This window comes from Xenopus laevis, chromosome 6L, assembly GCF_017654675.1.
Source record: "Xenopus laevis strain J_2021 chromosome 6L, Xenopus_laevis_v10.1, whole genome shotgun sequence".
NCBI classification, from domain to species: domain Eukaryota; kingdom Metazoa; phylum Chordata; class Amphibia; order Anura; family Pipidae; genus Xenopus; species Xenopus laevis.
This window is the reverse complement of record NC_054381.1, coordinates 119,851,821-119,872,853: the sequence shown is the minus strand read 5'-3', so window position 1 is coordinate 119,872,853 and position 21,033 is coordinate 119,851,821. Positions and strand designations below refer to the sequence as shown.

Sequence of the window (21,033 nt, the reverse complement as noted above, 5' to 3'; positions counted from 1 at the left end):
TAAGTCTCATTGAAAATGAATGAGATTCTCGCTGGCATGCAACTTTTTTCTAAAAGAAATGTGTGTGGGAATATATAAAAAAAACAGGAGGAAGAAAATGCAGACAAAACTCATGCTACTTTTTTTTTTCTCTAATGTTAGCTTATAATAAAATGCGACAAAACTCCGATTTTGATCTTCCCCTTATTTTTCTTATTGAGCCAAAATACAGTATGGTATCTATTATCTTGGATGCTTGAGTTTTCCAAACAAGGAGTTATTATTTAATTTAGATATCCACAACTTAGGCTAATGAACACAAACATGAACTAAACCCAAAAGGACTGTTTTTATTATTATTATCATGTATTTATATAGCGCCAACATATTGCGTAGCACTGATTTTGCCAACAATACGGATTTACAAGGCTTAGTTACTATTAAATACAATGTGCTATTTTATTATTACAAAGGAAATCATTAAAGATGTAAAAAGAGATATTCAGACATAATTTACAATTGGTTTTCATTTTTTATTATCTGTGGTTTTTGTGTTATTGGGCTTTTATTCGATAGCTTTCCAGTTTGCAATTCAAGCAATCTGGTTGCTAGAGTCCAAATTACACTAGCAACCATGCATTGATTTGAATATGAATACTAGATGATTTGAATAGAAAGAAGAGTAATAAAAAGTAGAAATAACAATACATTTGTAGCTTTACAGACGATTTATTTTTGAGATGGGGTCAGTGACCCCCATTTGAAAGCTGGAAAGAGTCAGAAGTAGAAGGTAAATAATTTAAAAAGATTAAAGATTAAAAAATATATATATATTTGTAAACTTGTTTAGAATTAGCCATTCTAGAACATATTAATGGTGAACGTCCCCTTTAAAATGAACTTGATGGAAGATGGTCTGTAATCCAGAGCTTCCTGGCTAAGAGATTCTATACCTGTACTGATGACTGATGTTTTGTAAAAAAAAAATTAAAAAAAAAAAAGGGAATAATCTTATTTTGCAATAAAAAAAAAAAGAAAAAGATATGGGTCACAAGTAAGGAGTGTTGGATTCTCTAGGCTTAGCTAGGACAAAATGACTCATACAGATAGAGGTCTGGGTTGCTGGGATAAAGTCAGTGTTTATTATAAGGCATACGTAATTCTGTAGCAGTATAGCTAGTCAATGTCATAGCCAAGTTACATAGCAATCTGGTTGCCTGGTAACTACATGAAAGGGTCTGCCTGCATGTCTTCTCTTGTCCTCGCACATGATAGACCCTCAGGAACCAAATGCAAACCTGCATGATTACACACAGTCCTTATGTGCATGGGCAATTTGCAGAAAAGCTAATTTACTAGACTTTCAACAAAAAAAAGAGAACAGTGGTATGTCTTTCATTTCCCAGGAACATCTGAGTACTGGGGTGATTTCTGAACAAAGATTTTTAGTGAAGCAGTATTCAGTTGTATGGAATTAAATCAAACATTAAAAACTGGCTGTGCAAAAATTTGGGAACCTTTGTAATTTTGCTCATTCGAATGCATGTAACTGCTCAATACTGATTACTGGCAACACCAAATTGGTTGGATTAAAAAACCCATTAGCTCTTAAAAAATTATTTGCTTTTGCCGTGTAATAATAAATCGGTACCTTGTTCTTAAACCAAACTAAGATTTAATTCATCTTTATTGGAAGCAACACCAGCCTATTGAGTTTTTTAATGTTTACATGATATTCTAGTAGACTTCAGGTATGAAGATCCAAATTATGTAAAGATCCATTATCCAGAAAACCCCAGGTCCCAAGCATTCTGGATAACATGTCCTATATCTGCACAAGCATATGAGTAGAACAAAGGCATAATACACCACACTTGCTTCTCTACTGCTGTCTAGAGAACTGTCTTTGGTTAGTTGACAGTTGCGATTGTACGCTCTTTACAACAAATAGTATGGCAACTGCCATTCACTGGGAAGGGGTGGAACAAAGCTGTTCTGACCATGTTCCAATCGGGGAAAGGGGCAGGTGGTGGTCACACGTTGGGCACACCGAATATAAATCTAGAGCTGGATACAGTATATGCAGATACGGCTCATTGTGCAGAATAACATTTAAGGCCGTGTTTACTAATGTTAGTACAAATTTGCAAGTTAAAACAGCCTTCATAAACTAGATAAATAAACTATTCCATTATCTCCAGAAAGAAAACAAGACTTGGACCCTATACTTGAAGAAGGGGGTATACTGCTGCATCAGGCAGTTTCTTATGAGCACAATCAAAACAAACTGCTGATTTCATTTGTTAGGTCGTGAAATAAGGAGCTGCTTCTTATACAAAGGGCATCACAGTGTACTGCTGACTTGTTTGCATTGTACTTGAAAAAACAGGTAGTAGAATGTGACTTTACTTCAATTTCAGATTTGACCCTGTTGTGTGCAGAAACCCTAACATATTTCTTAATTAAAGCAATAGGTAAAAAGTTTGCTCAACCCCTATCCCTTGTCTACGCTCGCGTGCACGAACCTGTGCTCGCGTGCGCATGCGCCAAATGGAGTTTTCTCGCATGCGCAGAAGCGAAAGAAGACGCGATAACAACCAGACAGTTGGGAACCGGACTTGGGGTAGCCGACAGAGGAGGTGGGTGCCTGGCACCCCCCCGGCTTTGCGCCCTAGGCACGTGCCTACTCTGCCTACCCCTAGTTCCGGCCCTATCCCTTGTACAATGGAGTATACTTAATTCCCTTCTGCACATACATGTTGATTGCAGTACAGCCCCATGAGTATATCATTTTAACATTTTCAAATGTTTTCATTATGGTGCTCCTTATAAAAGAAAGCCACCTTATCCAGAAAACCACAGATTTTAGACACTCTGATAACAGCATCCACACTTCTGGTTCTAAAACAAACAAGATCACACAGGCTGCCTCATCCAATGTCTCTTATCACAACAACATATTACAATAAAATAGTCCTGGCAGCAATTGCTTGGAGCTAGTGAAGCAAAGAAAGGGAATTTATGCAATGAAAGAATAATAGAAATAGAGCAAAACTGAAAACACACATATTTGTTTTCTGGCTTTCCTATCATAGAGCATATTATAAAATATGAAAATATATTACAAGCGAGCAGTTATCAGTAACTTAAAAACTTCAGCAGCAATAAAAAAAATTTGCCTTTGCGAGTCTCCTGCATTAAGGATGAATACCCGAGCCATCGGCCATGCAGCAATCGTTGGATCACTGCAGAACCCTACAAAGGAAATACTATAATGGCCTTTAAATGGGTGGTTCACCTTTGAGGTAATTTTTAGTATGTTACAGAATGGATAAATCAAAGCAACTTTTCAGTTGGTCTTCATGATTTATTTTTTTATAGTTCTTTAATAATTATTTGCCTTTTTCTTCTGACTCTTTTCGGCTTTCAAATGGGGATCACTGACCCCAACTAATAACAAATGCTCTGTAAGGCTACAAATGTATTGTTACTTCTACTTTGTATTACTCTATTCAGATCCTTCCCTCTTCATATTCCAGTCTCTTATTCAAATCAGTGAATGGTTGCTAGGGTAATTTGGACCCTAGGAACCAGATTGCAAAAAACACAAACTGGAGAGCTGGTAAATAAAAAGCTAAATAACAAAATGACAACTTGCTGATGCAATAGGGACAAATGACAATGATGACTATAAAGTGCTGAGTATCATTCTATATTTTATGATGTCCGTTTTAAAGCGGACCTGTCACCAAGACACAAAAAAACTGTATAATAAGTAATTTTCAAATTAAACATGAAATCCAAATTCTAGCATTCTAGGATTCATAGCTGTTGTAAACTGTCAAAATCTCAACTGTCAAATATTACCTGCCCCTGCTCTATGCCTTAGGCTGGGCAGGCAGTTACTTTCACTTTCCATTCAGCACTTCCTGTCACTGCTCTCCCCACATTCCCCCGTTCTCTTCACCATTTAATTGTGTAGCCAGTGCATGGGGATGGACATCAGGTCTCCCATTCTGATGCACAACAAGATTCTGAGATGATACAAGGCTTGCCTAATAACCATGTCACAAAATGGCTACTACCTACTTGCTATAATTAGGACATCCCAGAATGAAATTTATATAGTGTACTTAAAGTTAATTTTGCTTGACTAATCTGATAAAATAGGATTTGAAATTTTTTTTTGGATGACAGACCCTTTAAGGAGAAGGAAAGTTCCAATCTTAGATGTAATGTTATGGCACCCCAAGTATTGTAATCACTTACCTGATACCCCTGGTCAGAGCAGAAAACTGCACTGAGCAGGGGTACTTGCAAGCGATCCTCTTTCTCCTGCCTTTTAAATCCAGTGGTCAAAGCAAGTGCAGTAGGGTTAAAAAGCCACTTTTTTTTGCTATAGTCCAGCTTTTAACTCTACTGCAAAAGAGCACCCTCGCCATAAAAAAAATGGAGAAAGTAGATTGATTGCTCAGATTTTTTGGCACCCTCATAGATTGGACCTTTCCTTCTCCTTTAAGGCAGCCCCCTATTAAGTAGTTATTAGGCTTGGGCGACTTTGACCTGTTTCGCGTAGACAAACATTCGCCGCTGGCGAAATGTTGGTGATGCCCATTAAGGTCTATGGGCGTCAAAAAAAATGTTTTGACACGCGGCAATTTTTTGACGTGCGCCGCCAGATAAGTCTATGGGCAGCATTTCCGTGGCGAAACAAGGCGAAAAAATTCGCCCATCCCTAGTAGTTATAAAAAATGCTTGCTTATTATACAGTCCCTCACAATGCATTTCCCTTTCGTTAATCTATTAAAAGCTGCCTCTTTCCAGCACAGCACATTGGTAACGGATGCAATACACACCTGGTTTCTTTTAGACCTTCTTTCTGAATGACTTCCAAGATCTGTTTTGCAGTCATAGGTGAATTGGGATGTTTTTCTAAAGCCTGATAGAAACAGAAAAAAAAAAATAAAGAAAATTACAACGCATGCAATATTCAAAGTAAGAAATTCACACAGAAAAGTACAAATCACTCTGAATCTTACTGCCAACATAGATGCCCCAAGATACCATTTAACTTACTTGTTCTACAGCCAAGAAACAAACTACACTGGGAGCAAAAGAAACCCATCAAACATGGCTAATTTTCTTACATTGCTGCTTAAATAAAACATCAGGTACCCATGGCAACTAATTAGATATTTGCTTTCAATGTGTAATTTGTAGTAGGACATTCAAGATTAATTAGCTTTTATTGAACAGATTTAGAACTTAGTTTTATATCTATTGCTAAGCTATTTTGCTATGTGTGGCTGACTGGTAGGGATGTAGCGAACTGTTCTGCGGCGAACTTGTTCGCGCGAACATCGGCTGTTCGCGTCCGCCGCAAGTTCGCGAACGTCGCGCGACGTTCGCCAATAGGCGTTCGCGTCAAAATCGTTCGACCATTCGGTCGCTAAAATCGAACGATTTTCGTTCGATTCGAACGAAAATCGTTCGATCGAACGATTAAAAATCCTTCGATCGTTCGAATCGAACGATTTTCGATTTTCGGATGTTCGAAGTTCGCGAACTGTTCGCGAACACATACTCGGCGGTTCGCTACATCCCTACTGACTGGGCATAAGAACATATGGATTGCGAGAACTTGAAATGCATTTGAATATTTATAATATGTATAAAGCACTTCTGCTTATATGTACACCGATCTAATTATGTAGAAGGACCAAACATAAAGTAACTTCAGTTCCCTAAAGAATTAAAAAAGAAATAAATACATTTTAAAAAAACCTACCATTTTTGTTTGCGATTATAATAAAAAAAAAGGAATTTCAGCACAAGTCCTATTCACTGAACTCATACTGTATGTATACTCAAGGGGGCCCTATGGCCCTTTAATTACCATAGTAAACAGTCAACAGAAAGGAAGCCAGACTGAAAGATGAATAAGAAAGGGCCTGATAAGCATAATGATAAACATAATGATAAAATTGAAGCCTCACAGACAATCTGTTACTTGGCTGCCAGGGTCAGTGACCCCTACGGCCAGATATTAAAACATTAGCATTTTTTAAATGTGCCAACATGGTTATCTATATAATATTTAAAATGAAGGATGATGGAACAGAACAGCATAAAACATGCTATCTTGCGTTGTATGAACTCATATACGTATACAAATGCCCTGTACTAAACTAATTTAATGTATTTAAAAGATAAAATATATTGGGATGAAAAATGCTGAAATTCCATCACAACCAGAGCCCTACAAACAGCAATACAGGTATGGAACCTGTTAACCAGAATGCTCAGGACCTGGCGTTTTCCATATAACAGATCTTTCAGTAATTTGGATCTTCATACCTTAAGTCTACTAGAAAATCATGTAAACAGTAGATAAACCCAATAGGCTGGTTTTGCCTCTAATAATGATTGATTCTATCTTAGTTGGAATCAACTACAAGGTACCATTTTATTATTACAGAAAAAAGGAAATAATTTCTAAAAAATTGTATTTATTTTGATAAAATGGTGTCTATGGGAGACGGCCTTTCCGTAATTTGGAGCTTTCCGGATAACTGGTTTCCGGATAACAATGTTGTTGCCGTTTAAAATACAGAATTATGAGAACATTCAGCTCACATTATTTAAAACATTATTTTCAATTATTTAAATATATATTGATTTATGCTTCCTTAAGATAAAAAGGGATTGAGTTCAGATGCTTTAGTGGGAGTCAGATGTCCCATCTATGAGACACTATGTAGAATGACTACTACAGTACACCCTAGAATTAACAAGCCAGGACATACATGCCGTTACCTTTTACATCAGAGGATACATCTCCAGTAACAATATCCTAAAGACATATCACTGATCTGAGCTATCCACAGAGATACCGTACCAAAAACAAACCAAACTATCCATTTCTAAAATATGCGACCTACAGTTTATATGCCAGTGAGTGAGGTGCTGTTTTGTTTACGACATGCAACATTCTCATGTTATACAAAGCAATGTAAATCTGATTCAATTAAGTGCTGAAACGTTGCACATTAGTGTACTCGCGTAAACAAGAGCGCACACAAAATATTTAATTTCTGCTATTTTCTAAGAGGTTGAAACTCTAAAGTAGGGTATGTGTATTATTAAAATATTTTTAATAATACAATACCCTAACATTCTCTCCTTTTATTTTAAGTAAAAAATATTGAAATGAATAACATGGCCTCTAGGGCAAATCTAACCAAATACGATAAAGGCTTTAGTTACACAATTACCATGATATCTTTAGTCCATAATGCATTGTTATACATTATGCAACTCCCTGCCTCTATTGAATTTTAAAAGTTACACAGTGTACATTAGTATTTAATGTTATGATATTCCATAACAGCAGCTGTAAGTTTGTTTTCCTGCATATTGATATGTGATCAGGTGCAGGGAGTTGCAAGGGAATAAATGCAGTTATTCTGGAACAATTGATGATCAGGTGCAGGGAGTTGCAAGGGAATACAAACAGCTGTTCTGGGACAATTTATGACCAAGAGCTTGGAGTTGCAAGGGAAAATGCAGCTGCTGTGGAACAGTTTATAATCAGGCAGAGGGAGTTGCAAGGGAATACATGCAGCTGTTCTGGAACAATTTATGATCAAGTGCAGGGAGTTGCAAGGTAAAATGCAGCCGTTTTGGAACAATTTATGATCAGGTGCAGGGAGTTGCAAAGGGAAATGCAGCTGTTGTGGAACAGTTTATGATCAAGTGCAGGGAGCTGCAACGGAATAAATGCAGCAGTCCTGAGACAATTTATGTTTAATTTCACAGAGTTGCAAGGGAATAAATGCAGCTGTTCTGGAACAATTTATGATCAAGTGCAGGGAGTTGCAAGGTAAAATGCAGCCGTTTTGGAACAATTTATGATCAGGTGCAGGGAGTTGCAAAGGGAAATGCAGCTGTTGTGGAACAGTTTATGATCAAGTGCAGGGAGCTGCAACTGAATAAATTCAGCAGTTCTGAGACAATTTATGTTTAATTTCACAGAGTTGCAAGGGAATAAATGCACCTGTTCTGGGACAATTTATGACCAGGTGCTAGGAGTTGCAAGAGAAAAATGCAGCTGTTCTGGAACAATTTATAATCAGGCACAGGGAGTTGTAAGGGAATACATGCAGCTGTTCTGGAACAATTTATAATCAAGTGCAGGGAGTTGCAAGGTAAAATGCAGCTGTTTTGGAACAGTTTATGTTTAGGAGCAGGGAGTTACAGGGGAATAAATGCAGCTGATGTTCTGGAAAATAACAGATCCAAGGAGTTACAGAGGAAAACCAAAAAGATGTTGATTGCTTTTGTATACAACATAATACTTTGTAGAAAATGACTATGGTATTTATACAAACTGCTGATATGCATTGCCCCCAGAAAATCATAATCTACTAAAAGTATTTTATTTTTAATTTATACAGAAGTTTGCTTTTCTTCCCCCCCCCCCACCCAATTATTGCAGGGCAAGGGAAAGGAACAAAACAAAAAATGATGCTGTTCACATCGGAGCTCACACAAGGGAAAGGAACAAGCAGTGAAGGGAGGAAAAAGAACAGGACAGAGAAGGGTTAAATGAACAGGACAGAGAGAAACAAACACTGCAGGGAGGGGATTAAATAAACATGGCAGAGAGGGAGACAAATGAATAGTGTAGAGAAGGGAGGGGGGGAAAGGAACAGGACAGAGAGGGACTGAAAGGAGCAGTTCAAGGACCAGTAACGTCAATTTTTTTTAAAAAAAAATTGGTTTGTATGCAACTAAATAAAAAAACACCAAGACATATTGAACTTTAAAATTGCAAAGTCTCCTCCCTGCCTTCTATAAGAGATAGCCATGGAGGAGAAATCGAGCACTGCACGATGGATCGTCGCCCTGTCTCCTTTTCTGAAGAGGAGCGCAAGCGGAGTTTCGGTAAGTTATTATTTAATTAAAGGAGAAGGAAAGGTTAAAACTAAGTAAGCCTTATCAGAAAGGTCCATCTAAATATACCAGTAAACCCCCAAAGTAATGTTGCTCTGAGTCCCCTGTCAAAAGAAACACTGCATTTCTTTCCTTCTATTGTGTACACATGGGCTTCTGTATCAGACTTCCTGCCTTCAGCTTAAACCTCATTGCCCTGGGCAAGAGCATGCTCAGTTTGCTCCTCTCCCCCCCCTCCCTTCTCTGCTGTAATCTGAGCCCAGAGCAGGGAGAGACTCGGTCAGGAAGTGATGTCACACCACATTAATGCTGCAGCTCCTATCCTAAACAAACAGAGAGTTTCTAAAGCTTTTTACTCAGGTATGGTAAAGCATTCTACAGAATAAATATAGCATTCTAGCTTGCACTATTGCAGCTAATCTATTGGCAATAAAATGCCTCCGTAGCTTTCCTTCTCCTTTAAGACTTTGCGATTTTAAAGTTAAATATGTCTTGGTGTTTTTTTATTTAGTTGTAACAAAATATTATCGCACAAGTTTTTTCTCAGAAATAAAAGTTGCACGCCAGCTAGAATTGCACAATTCATTTTATGGACGCTAAAAAACTTAAATATTTAAACTAACTGGGAAACTAAATAAAACTGTTAGAGACTATACCCATTGACTTCTTGTAAAGTTTGTGCATTTTTAATGTTAGCTACAAAGTAACTATATATGGTAGTGTAATCTCATATTATCATACGAGACTGTATGCTTCATGTATACTGTTGGATGAACATGTTATCCCACTGAACAGGCAGAAACTTGTTAAAACATAAATTTCCTTCTTCCAGTATGTCCATCTGGCTTCCACTAAAATTAAGCAGCCACAGTACAAGCGTGCACCTCTGCAAATTCACCATGTGATTCACTAGCAGAAGCACTGTGTACTACTGGTTCTGTAAAAAAGTGTTCTATTTTAGTGGGTGAAGTTGGGGCAGGATTTGAAGTGGACAGTTAATTAGGTATATATTTTTTGAATAATTAAAGAAAATTACATTACATTCACTTCATATTATTCTTATACATTAAATATTTTTTAAGAGATACGAACACCAGAAATTAAACCTTTTGTTACATCAGAACATTGTCTTTGCATGCATGTTTTACACAGTTCTTTACACCCTTTTTCGGGAGTTTCACACAGTATCATAAATAGTGTCATTGTTTAATACAGTGGAACAAACACACAATTGTAATGTGGACAATATTGTTTCACTTGTCAATTATACAAATAAAATCACAATTTTCCTTTTGAAAAAAAAAAAAAAGCATGTTTTTCTGCTTGGAGCTAGCTTCTGCAATGCAAACAGTATCACAGAAAGACAGGAATTAATTCTAACACAAGTTGTATTTTTGCTTTAGCCAGAGGGCAGCAGATGCTACCTACATGTGAATGAAAAATACAGCAAAACAGTGGAAGGACTGAAATATAATTAACATTTTCAGTGAATCAGCACAGCATTAGTGTGTAGTGAAGGCCCAAGGCCAAGCTAGAAAGCTTTAATACTAAGAGGTATTAATGTAGAGATAACCTGTACAACAGTAGAAACATTAAGGGGCACATTTACTTAGTTCGAGTGAAGGAATAGAATAAAAAATACTTTGAATTTCGAAGTATTTTTTTGGCTACATCGACCATCTAATTGGCTACTTCGACCTTCGACTACGAATCGAACGATTCGAACTAAAAATCATTTGACTATTCGATAGTCGAAGTACTGTCTCTTTAAAAAAAAACTTCGACCTCCTACTTCGCCACCTAAAACCTACCGAGCATCAATGTTAGCCTATGGGGAAGGTCCCCTAAATCTGTTCCTAGACAATTATGTTAACTTGAGTTTTACATTTAATGCCTGCTTTCAGAAACGCAAGCTACTTTAAGATTTGAGTATTTGTCAGAAAAGGGACACAGCAAGTAACATGGAATGGATACAAAATCAATTGATTATTTGAAATTTGTGTGTAATTTGCTACATATGATTTTACATTCCATTCTTTTGAGAGGCAGAAGTAAATACAAAATTTAAAAATAGGAGGACCAACTGTAAAAAATTTTCACAATATTATTTAAAAACAATACGCCCCTAAAGCCGTGATCCCCAACCATATGGCGAAAAAAGAAAAATATTTACTTTATACATTACTAATTTTTTTTTTTACTAAAATGTGGTTAAAACACAATTTAAAGATAAATCAGCTCTGCTGACTAGAATAAGAATTAGCATCACAGTGGCTCAATGGTTAGTTCTTCTGTCTTGCAGCACTGGGGTTTGATTCCAGCTTGATCAAGAATTGCAAGAAATTTGTCTGCTTCCATGGGTTTTCTCCCACAGGAAAAAAAAAATCCCCCTTATATGTGTGTGTGTGTGTGTGAATGTGATAGGGAAAATCGGAGGTAAATGTAAAAGAAAGATTTACAGCATTGTTGTCCGCCAACTCATTGATGATTTCTGCGACTTCTTTGAAGGAACAGTATGAAATTGTTTTAAAGTAATAAAAATATAATACAGCGTTGCCCTGCACTGGTAAAACTGCTGTGTTTGCTTTAGAACACTACAATTGTTTATATAAATAAGCAGCTGTGTAGCAATGGGGGCAGCCATTTAAAGGAGAAAAGGCTCAGTTTACACAGCAGATAAACTCTGTAGAATATAATGGTGTTATCCGTTATCCACTATTTTACCTGTGCAATATAGCCTTTTTTTTCAATTTCCACCATTGCTACACGGCAGCTTGTTTATATGAACTATAGTAGTGTTTCTGAAGCAAACATATCAGTTTTATGAGTGCAGGGTAACAGCACATGATATTTTCATTACTTTAAAACACTTTCATTTTCTGGTGTTACTATGCCTTTAAATGACATCGTCAATTTACAGCAAATGGTATAGCGGACTGAAAGAACTGGACCGCAATGGTCTAATTTGAAAAAAGGTGGAATTCCATAATCTAATTTCATGACAATGACATTCCAGACAGTTCATAAAACGTTAAAAAAAAACTCCTGAATCAAGTTAACATTGGTTTATTAAGTAATTCAGTGGAGATCGAATTAATGAGTTTAATCCTGTACGGAAATTAAATGTGTTTAAAATCAGAGGGGTCAAAGGATTTTAACAATGTAACTCTTTGCCTAGAAAGACCAATTAATTTTAGTAATGGGTACAGAGACATTTCAGGTTAAGAAGAACAAATGTGCTACATTTCACACAGACATAATTCTGTTTCTCTCTGTGCATTAACACTATGGGGCAGATTTACATGGGTCGAATATCGAGGGTTAATTAACCCTCGATATTCGACTGCCGAATGTAAATCTTTCGACTTCGAACGAAAAATCATTCGAACGAACGATTAAATCCTTCGAATCGTTTGATTCGAAGGATTTTAATCCATCGAACAAACGATTTTTCTTCGACCTAAAAAACATTAGAAAGCCTATGGTGACCTTCCAGAGTCGAAGTAGCTAATTCGATGGTCGAAGTAGCCAAAAAAATCATTCGAAATTCTACGTTTTTTTTTATTCTATTCCTTCACTCGAGCGAAGTAAATAGGCCCCTATGTTGAGTCAATGAAAACTTCATGAACTTGATTGGGCTGACTGGTCTTCTCAGGTCAGAATTCCCAGGAAGTCTACTGGGCAAATTAAAGTATTTCAAGTGCTCAAAGGTGCAAAGACTTCACTTACATACGTGTGTAAAAAAAACAGTCAATAAGTTTATCTATTAATGTCAACAGAGAGATGTCTTGATCTAAAATTATTTAATATAACTATCAACATATTGGGGTAATTCAAAAACGCTGTTGCATTTCCCACTGCAGTAAGTTGTATATAAAGCACCATTAATTAAAGGTATTGCCTCAAAATGCGCTCTTTGCAACTCCATATAGTCTACTTGGCGCACTGAGCTTACTGTATTTTTTTTGGAGGTGGGAAATGCTGCATTACAATTGTGTTAAAAAAAAATACATTTTGCTCCCTTAAACATTAATTAAACCCAGTAGGATTGTCTTGCATCCAATTAGTATATATTAAATCTTACTTGGGATCAAGTACTAGGAACGGTTTCATTACTACAGAGAAAAAGGATATTATTTTTTAAAAATTTGAATTATTTGATTATAATGGAGTTTGGGAGACGAGACTTATTATTCAGAATGAGTGGGATCTGGGGTTTTCTGGATAAGTGATCTTTCCAAAATTTGGATTACCTTTCTTTAAGTCTGCTAAAAATCATTAAAACAATCGTTAAATATCCCGAATAGAATTGTTTTTGGAATATGAATTCATGCAGATTAAGCAGAATCAAATACAAGGTTCTGTTTTATTATTACAGAGAAAAAGGAAAAGATTTGTTAAAATGAGAATTATGTACTTAAAATTAAAGGTAAAAGTAAAGTTCACTCTGGAGAACCACATTCGATTCAGTGTATTTTATTTAAACACAACATGTTTCGGATAGACATGTCCTTCATCAGGTGCTAGTGAAGGACATGTCTGATGAAGGACATGTCTGATGAAGGACATGTCTGATGAAGGACATGTCTGATGAAGGACATGTCTGATGAAGGACATGTCTGATGAAGGACATGTCTGATCGAAACATGTTGTGTTTAAATAAAATACACTGAATCGAAAAAATGTGGCAGTTATTAAAATTGCATAAGAACTTGTGTTTCTTACATATATTTATTATGATAGGATTATATGGGGCAATAAATGGAGTAAATGCTTAAAGGAGAAGGAAAGTCTCAATGACGGAGACATGCCTAACATTTTGCACCGTCCCAGTGAGACTCCTTTAATGCCTTTTTGTTCCTATTTCTGGCCCAATGAGTCCCTTGTGATAGGAAGTTTCTAGAAGTGTGCATTTATAGCTGTAACTTTATAGCTAAAGGCTAGTAGCTATGGGATCAATTACCTGAAAACCCGTTATCCAGAAAGCTCAAAACTGCAGACAGGCCATAGAGTCTGTTTTAATTAAATATTAAAATATTAAAATAGTTATTTCTCTGTAATCATAACAGTACCTTGTACTTGATCCTCACTGAACTGCATGAATCCATATTGTTGGCAAAACAATCCTATTGGGTTTAATGTTTTATTTCAATTTTTTTTTTTAATAGACTTACGGTATAGAGATACCAATTACAGAAATATCCCTTAACCGAAGAGCTCCAGGTCCCAAGCATTCAGAATAACTGATCCCATACCTGTACAATCAAGACTGGCATGTAATGTAAGCTCAGTAATCTACATAATCAAATGTCTATGTGGCACTGTAGTAAAATTAAAGGAACATTTAGCATCACACAAGCACACCAAGATTTAAACACTGAAAGGTTAAAAAAAGCCAAACATTTTTTTTAAAAAGGCTTTTGGTTACAAAACATTACAATGTCCAGTCTTAACATTTAAATATATACCAACAATATATGTACCAACCCCCACAAAAGAGGCATGGGAATAGGCTTTGGTAACAAAGGGAACATTTCTGACTCATAGTCTGGACTCAATCTGGCCTTGTGGTTAGTTTTTTGATCGTTTGGATGCTTTGTGAAGGGAAGATAACTTACACCTCTATCCTATGTTTTTTAGGCTATAGAGGATTTGTTTAAATGGGAGAACTATTTAGAACAAGTCTGATATACAATCAATGCTAGGCCAAGTCATTTTTTCTGAGTAGTGTGATAAATACAGGGCCTATCAAAGATCAGATGGGCCTAATAACACTTTAGGGCTGGGAGAATTTGCAGAATTCAGTGAAAGAGGTACATGCCCAGGTTTGGTCACCAGTTAGGCCATTCTTTCTAGACCGAAAATCTGATTTGTCTGTGTTTCTTTATGACATGTGAAATAGTCACTGACAGACGCATAAAAGATAAACAGACCATCAAACCCCTCTTAGGCCATACAAGAATAAAACTAAATTACACCATACAACTGATAGTACTGTAGCCATGTAAGGTGGACATCCATAAAGTTGGTCCATGTATAATTAGGACTTTTTATGTGTATGGGCACATCAGGGCATATAATCTGATTTTGCCATCTATATGGGATATTGCCCAGTTTGGAATCCAGGTGGATGGCTAAATCAGACATTATCCAACCCTTGTGGCCAACAACCCAATCAGCTTTACACCTCAAACAGTATTTTAATCCTTAGTCCTCTTTCGCACTTTGAGCTGTTACTGGTCACATACTGCCTAAAAGCAGATGTACCTTTAACTTGGAATCATATGTAATAACATGACTCAAGTACATTTGAGAATGTAAATATCAAAGGACCAGCGCTCAAAACAGGTTGAGGATAGACAAAAGGACAATTGACTAATATAGCGAAGTATTTTTTGTTTATGGGTGGTCACACACTCTATAAAGAGGGATACTACTTCTCCTTCACCTTTAAAGTTGTTACCATCACCTTTTATCCAACCAGTGTGATTTCTAGGCACACTGCGTCTAAGGACTACACGATGCGACAGGACGCCTGCAAAAAAAACAACAGACCGCATTGTGAAAAGTCCAGACTGTGGCACTAAGGGGACTCTGATATATACGCTTAAACATTGTGGAAACGCAAGTAAAATCTTTTTATATATATTTTATTATTAAAGAGGATTTTACACTATTCTAAGTGCATTCTTATAGAGCTATTGGAAGGGAAAGGGCAGACTGTCTGTGAAGGCCAGCACTATACCTGAAGGCCCATAAAAACGTTTGTATTACCCACCTAGAAATCACACTGGTTCGATAAAAGGTGATGGTAACAACTTTAAAGGTGAAGGAGAGCCCCCTTTATAGAGTGTGTGACCACCCATAAACAAAAACACTACACTATATTAGTCAATTGTCCCTTTTGTCTATCCTCAAGCTGTTTTTAGCGCTGGTCCATTGATATTTACATTACCTGATTGTTACATCCGAAAGAGAGCGGATATTGGGCACCAACAGAGGAAGTGGATCACAGGACCCTAGATCATTTTTTATATTTATTCAAGTAAATTTGAGTATACACGTCATGATCACTTCCACTGATCACATCAGTCCAAAAAGTTATCGCTTGCTATAACTTGTTACAACACCATCAGTAGCACTGTATAGTATCGATGGGTGAATGCCGCTTCTATTTACGGTAGCTAATGGAATAGGAAAACCAGCTCAATTAAAATTCAGTCAATTTTGAAATGTCACAAGAGGGTAAAACTCTGGGTTATGTAATATAAGACACTAAGCTTGCCCAGGAGCAGTAACACATAGCAACCAATCAGCAGGTAGAATTTACTGGTCACCTGTTGAAAAGCAAACATCTTATTGGTTGCTATTGGTTACTGCTACTGGGAAAACGTAGTGCCTTTTATTACATATAATTCTAAACTCTTTAAAAAAAAAAAGTTCACATTTGAATTAATTTAGTATGTGGTAGTAGTATTAATGTCCAAAATGCTCTCCTGTCTTCCTATAAGGCATTTATCACATGTGCTCCATCATAGATGCATACAAGCCACATTTTTGTCTTCCATGCCTTTTACCACTAGCCCCCTGCACTCACAAAACCTCTACTACCCTGTCCATTTAAAAAAAACTGACACTGTTGTCTACTACTACCTGCAGGCCCAGATTTGTGCAAAGGCCACCAAGGCCCAGGCCCAGGGCGGCAGGAATTTAGGGGGTGGCATGCCACCTCACATTGGTTTGGAAGTTCTGGGGCTTCCAATCCTCAGTGCTCCCAACCTGATGATAAAACTTTGTGCATGTGAAGGCAAGGAGACAGGGGTGACTAATGGAAGCATAGTGGTGCACTCCCTGATAAGACCATTGCTGCATATCTATGGCATCAGGAGAGTTTTGATTAGTGCTTCCATCCAGCAGAAAACATCAGGTCAAAATTCCTCTGTCCACCTTCCACTGCTGCTAATGCTACTGAATGAGAAGCACTATGTTTGAGGCACAGACCTCCTCTCAAAAGCACTTTCTGCAAGCAGGTCTCTCTGTACCGGTGTGGGTTTCCTCTGAGTTCTTCAACGATCAGATAAGTTAATTGGTTCAGATGAAACTGACCCTAGTGTGCAGCTGAGATTGTGAACTCCATTTAGGAAGGTTAAATGATCACCTGTAAAAGCTTTGTATAAACATGTCGGGGCTTTATAAGTAAACGATAATAAAATTAACATGATATACTGCATACATATCCATTTGGTATTAAAGGAACAGTAACACCAAAAAATGAAAGTGTTTTAAAGTAGTGAATATGTACGGTTACCCTGCACTGGTAAAACGGATCGATTTACTTCAGAAACACTACTATAGTTCATATTAACAAGCAGCTGAGTAGCAATGGTGGTTATTGAAAAAAGGTTATATGGCACAGGATAAATAGTGGATAAGAGATACCATCATTATGTTCTACAGAACTTATCTGCTGTGTAAATTGAGCCTTTTCTCATTTGAATGGCTACCCCATTGCTACACAGCAGCTTATTTATATAAACAATAGTAGTATTTCTGAAGCAAACACAGCAGTTTTACCAGTGCAGGGCAACACTGCATTATATTTTTATTTCTTTAAAACAATTAAAGTTGTTGATGTTACTGGTCTCACTATTGCTAGGGTGTTTTGACTGTCACTGCCCTCTGGCAAAAGAAAGGCTGTGGACAAAATGCCCTTCTCCATTTGGCAAAGTTTCCAACAGAAATGAATGAAAAGCGACGTGCTGAACACACATGGAGTGCATGCAAGCGAGCATTTATGCACAAAGAATTGCCACTGCTCCATGTGCAGCCAATACCATGTTTTTCATTCATTTCTATTGATAGCGGCGACAGGTGGACAGCAATGTTTTTTCTGCCACTATTTTCTGCTGGATGGAGGCAGCGAGGGAAAAAACCATAGCCCTTAGCCCCAAAGAGTCTGGCAATTGTACCTAGATTCAGGCTTTGGGAATAAGGGCAAACACTCCAGTAACATTATAAAAATCTTTCATTCATACGAAGAGATACCAGCGCTGCAAGCTAAGGGATAGACACCAAAAAAACAAAGAAATAAAATATAGTGTAGTATTTTATAATAAAATTTACACCTCTTTGTGCATTTACTACATAGTGTGGTTTGATTTCTTCCACCAAGGGGTTTAATTACCCTTTATCCGTGAAGTTTTAACGGTATGCGTGACCACCTCCTGTTTGTAGGTAATGGGTACTTACAAACGTTTAATTATACCACTAGCGTAAAGTATAGTTAATTTAATAAAATAGGAAATAAAATACATGACGTCATCGGGGTGAGACCAAGAACGTGTGTCCTACCAACAACGCCAGGCAATTAACACCTACAGTGGAACACAGGACTGGGGAACCCTTAGACGGACTGAATATACGCTTATTTTAAGCACACATATGCGAGTGCAATCTGTATTTTATTTCCTATTTTATTAAAGAAGTTTTTACACGATTTTAGCATATCCTTTTTAGAAACTGAAACTGTTGTTCAAATCCCTGGATTTGAACAACAACTATACTTTACGCTAGTGGTATAATTAAACGTTTGTAAGTACCCATTACTTACACACAGGAGGTGGTCACGCATACCGTTAAAACTTCACGGATAAAGGGTAATTGGTGGAAGACATCAAACCACACTATATAGTAAATGCACAAAGAGGTGTAAATTTTATTATAAAATACTACACTATATTTTATTTCTTTGTTTTTTGTGTCTATCCCTGAGCTTGCAGCGCTGGTATCTCTTCGTATGAATGAAAGATTTTTATTGTGACTAATCTGAAGGAGAACAGATTTTTATACTGGCAAAGGGAGTGAACTGCAGAACCTCTGGATTTTATTTTACTCCAGTAACATTAACCTGTAGGTCACTGCATGGATAGTAAAAAAACTGTAATTTACAATGCACGTCACATAATATAAATATATAGAGAGAGAGAGAGAGAGAGAGAGAGAGAGAGAGAGAGAGATAATCACTGCTTCATTGCTGCCAGTAAAGCTGGTCATACCTGCACCAATGAAACGTTCATGCATCCATCACTAAACACCATGGTATCCAGATATTGATCAGGATCAACTGACCAATATACACGCACCAATAAATCCCCAAAAATGTATGTTCGCTTTTCTTTGTGTGTATGTTGGGCCACTGGAACCAACTGGTATCTTTGTACCATGGTCCATCTGTCAGTCTGTCGTGTTTGAACCTTTCACCTGTCCTGATTGTTAGCACTGTTGGCCAGAATGATGAGAACAATCGAGAGGCAGCAATGAGCAGGAACTAATGGCAAATGTTCAGTACAGAATACAAGTTGTATGTCTCACATAAGTTATATAATATGATGTGTGGGGGGAAAGTAATGGTATTTATCTAGCTGCACAGAGGATACACAAATAAAGTGCAACAGATGTAAAGCCAAAGATTCCCTGTTGCTGGTGTAGGTCTACCTTGCAATGCACTCTGGGTAATGCTACAATGAACACTAGAGCATGAGTGAGTCCTGCACAAGTACAAGTCAACAAAGAGAGATCCTTGCTGCTTGTGTGCGGGGGTACATACCAGGCGGGCAGCCTCGGCCCAGGTGCGGTCCTTCTTCTTCCTCTTGTCTTTCATGTTTGCATCTCATTGATGGTTCTTACGACGTGGGCGTTCCACGGGCACTCGCGGGGCTTCGAATGAAAACAATGGCTGAGCGTGATACAGGGACGCCCTGTGCAATAACGCGCCACCCTCCTTGATAAGCGGCTGCGCGGGGGAACAGCTACGGTGGTGGCGACTGCGGCGGCAATACTCGGCAGCTGACAGCTCTGGGATGCTCCCGTCCCCCCTCACAACAATACACAGTGACGTCACGCAGAATGGCGACTTGCTGCTCTCGCGAGGGATGCAGCGGCCAAAACTCGCGAGTTCTCCCAAAGCAGCGCTAGGAATTCCTGACAGCGCCAGGGGTTTCCTTGCGCAAATCCCACCCAACCCCCACCCCCACCCCTACCCCTTTCCAGCCGGCTTCACGCTGCTGCTGTTTCCTTTCACTTCCGTGTGACGAGCCAACACACAAAGGACATATGGGGGGGGTTGGTAAAGGTATAATGCACGGCCCCGTGACCATTGTGTAATAAACATTTCTGTGGTGTTTTCATTCAGTACAGAAGGGGTATCTGAATTGCAATTGCAGCCTTCTAGCTGTTGCCGCACTACGAAAAATTGCAGGGTCCCATCGAAAGCTGTATTATATATAGTGGGAATACCAGTGGGAGAGCTGTGATTTCATAATGCCACTCTAGATAGGGGCCAGGGCTTCATGCTTTGCCACCAGGAGTCCCTGTCTCTAATAAAAATTTTCCTTTTCATACTTATCAATGAGATTTTTTTTACATTTGCACAAATGTCAGGAGTCAACCTACAGTTAGGGTTGCCACATTTTCTGGAAAAAAATACGGGCCTTCCAATATTTCAATGGTTTTTCCCTATAAATAACAGTGGCATCAAGCAACGTTTTTACTGGCAGGGCCAGGATTTTAGGGGGCGGCATGCTGCCGAACCATACCCACATTTGTTCAGAAACACTGGGGATGCGCAGGAGATACAATAGTTTTATAAATTTCCTATTCCAATCCCCATTGCTTCGGTCCCGATGAAAATTTTAATGAATAAAAGGGAGGGGACAAATGGCAGCGGGCCTAGGGGTGTGCATTATGTAAATTCGGCCCTGAGTATATGTTTGTAGATCAGAAGAAGAAACATGCAAACTTGGGAAAAATATATATAAACTAATTGCCCAGGTCAGAAAAGAATTTCCCCAGGTCTGCAAGAGAGCAATTCATCCTTATCACTAAAGGAGACAAACTGTGTTTTTTAATAGTTAAAATAAGTCCAAGCTGTGTACAACAATATTTTTAATATAAAAATAATCTCTGTGAACAAACAAAGGTGCAAAGGTTTTACTGGGCATTCTTGACCTTTTGGGCAGTTACGGGATCTTCTGTTGTATTTCTAATAGAGAATGGTCTCTTACCAGGCACTCTTGACCTTTGGGGTCTTCTAAATTCTAG

At 37.8% G+C, this 21,033-nt stretch overlaps 1 protein-coding gene across 3 annotated transcripts in view; it reads right to left on the bottom strand.

The window, feature by feature from the left end:
* Positions 1 to 19,931, bottom strand: part of asxl3.L (ASXL transcriptional regulator 3 L homeolog) — an 81,150-nt gene extending 61,219 nt beyond the window's left edge. The window contains exons 1-2 of one of the 3 annotated variants that reach the window (XM_018267972.2): positions 19,541 to 19,931; positions 4,836 to 4,918 (exon numbers count right to left, since the gene is read on the bottom strand). In XM_018267972.2, the coding sequence (XP_018123461.1) occupies positions 4,836 to 4,918; positions 19,541 to 19,607 (150 nt within the window). In that variant the 5' untranslated portion in view covers positions 19,608 to 19,931. Of the gene's footprint in view, positions 1 to 4,835; positions 4,919 to 19,540 lie in introns of those variants that run through there. The other 2 variants (XM_018267970.2, XM_018267973.2) reach the window with 2 other exon arrangements.
* Between the last annotated feature and the right edge of the window lie 1,102 nt (positions 19,932 to 21,033).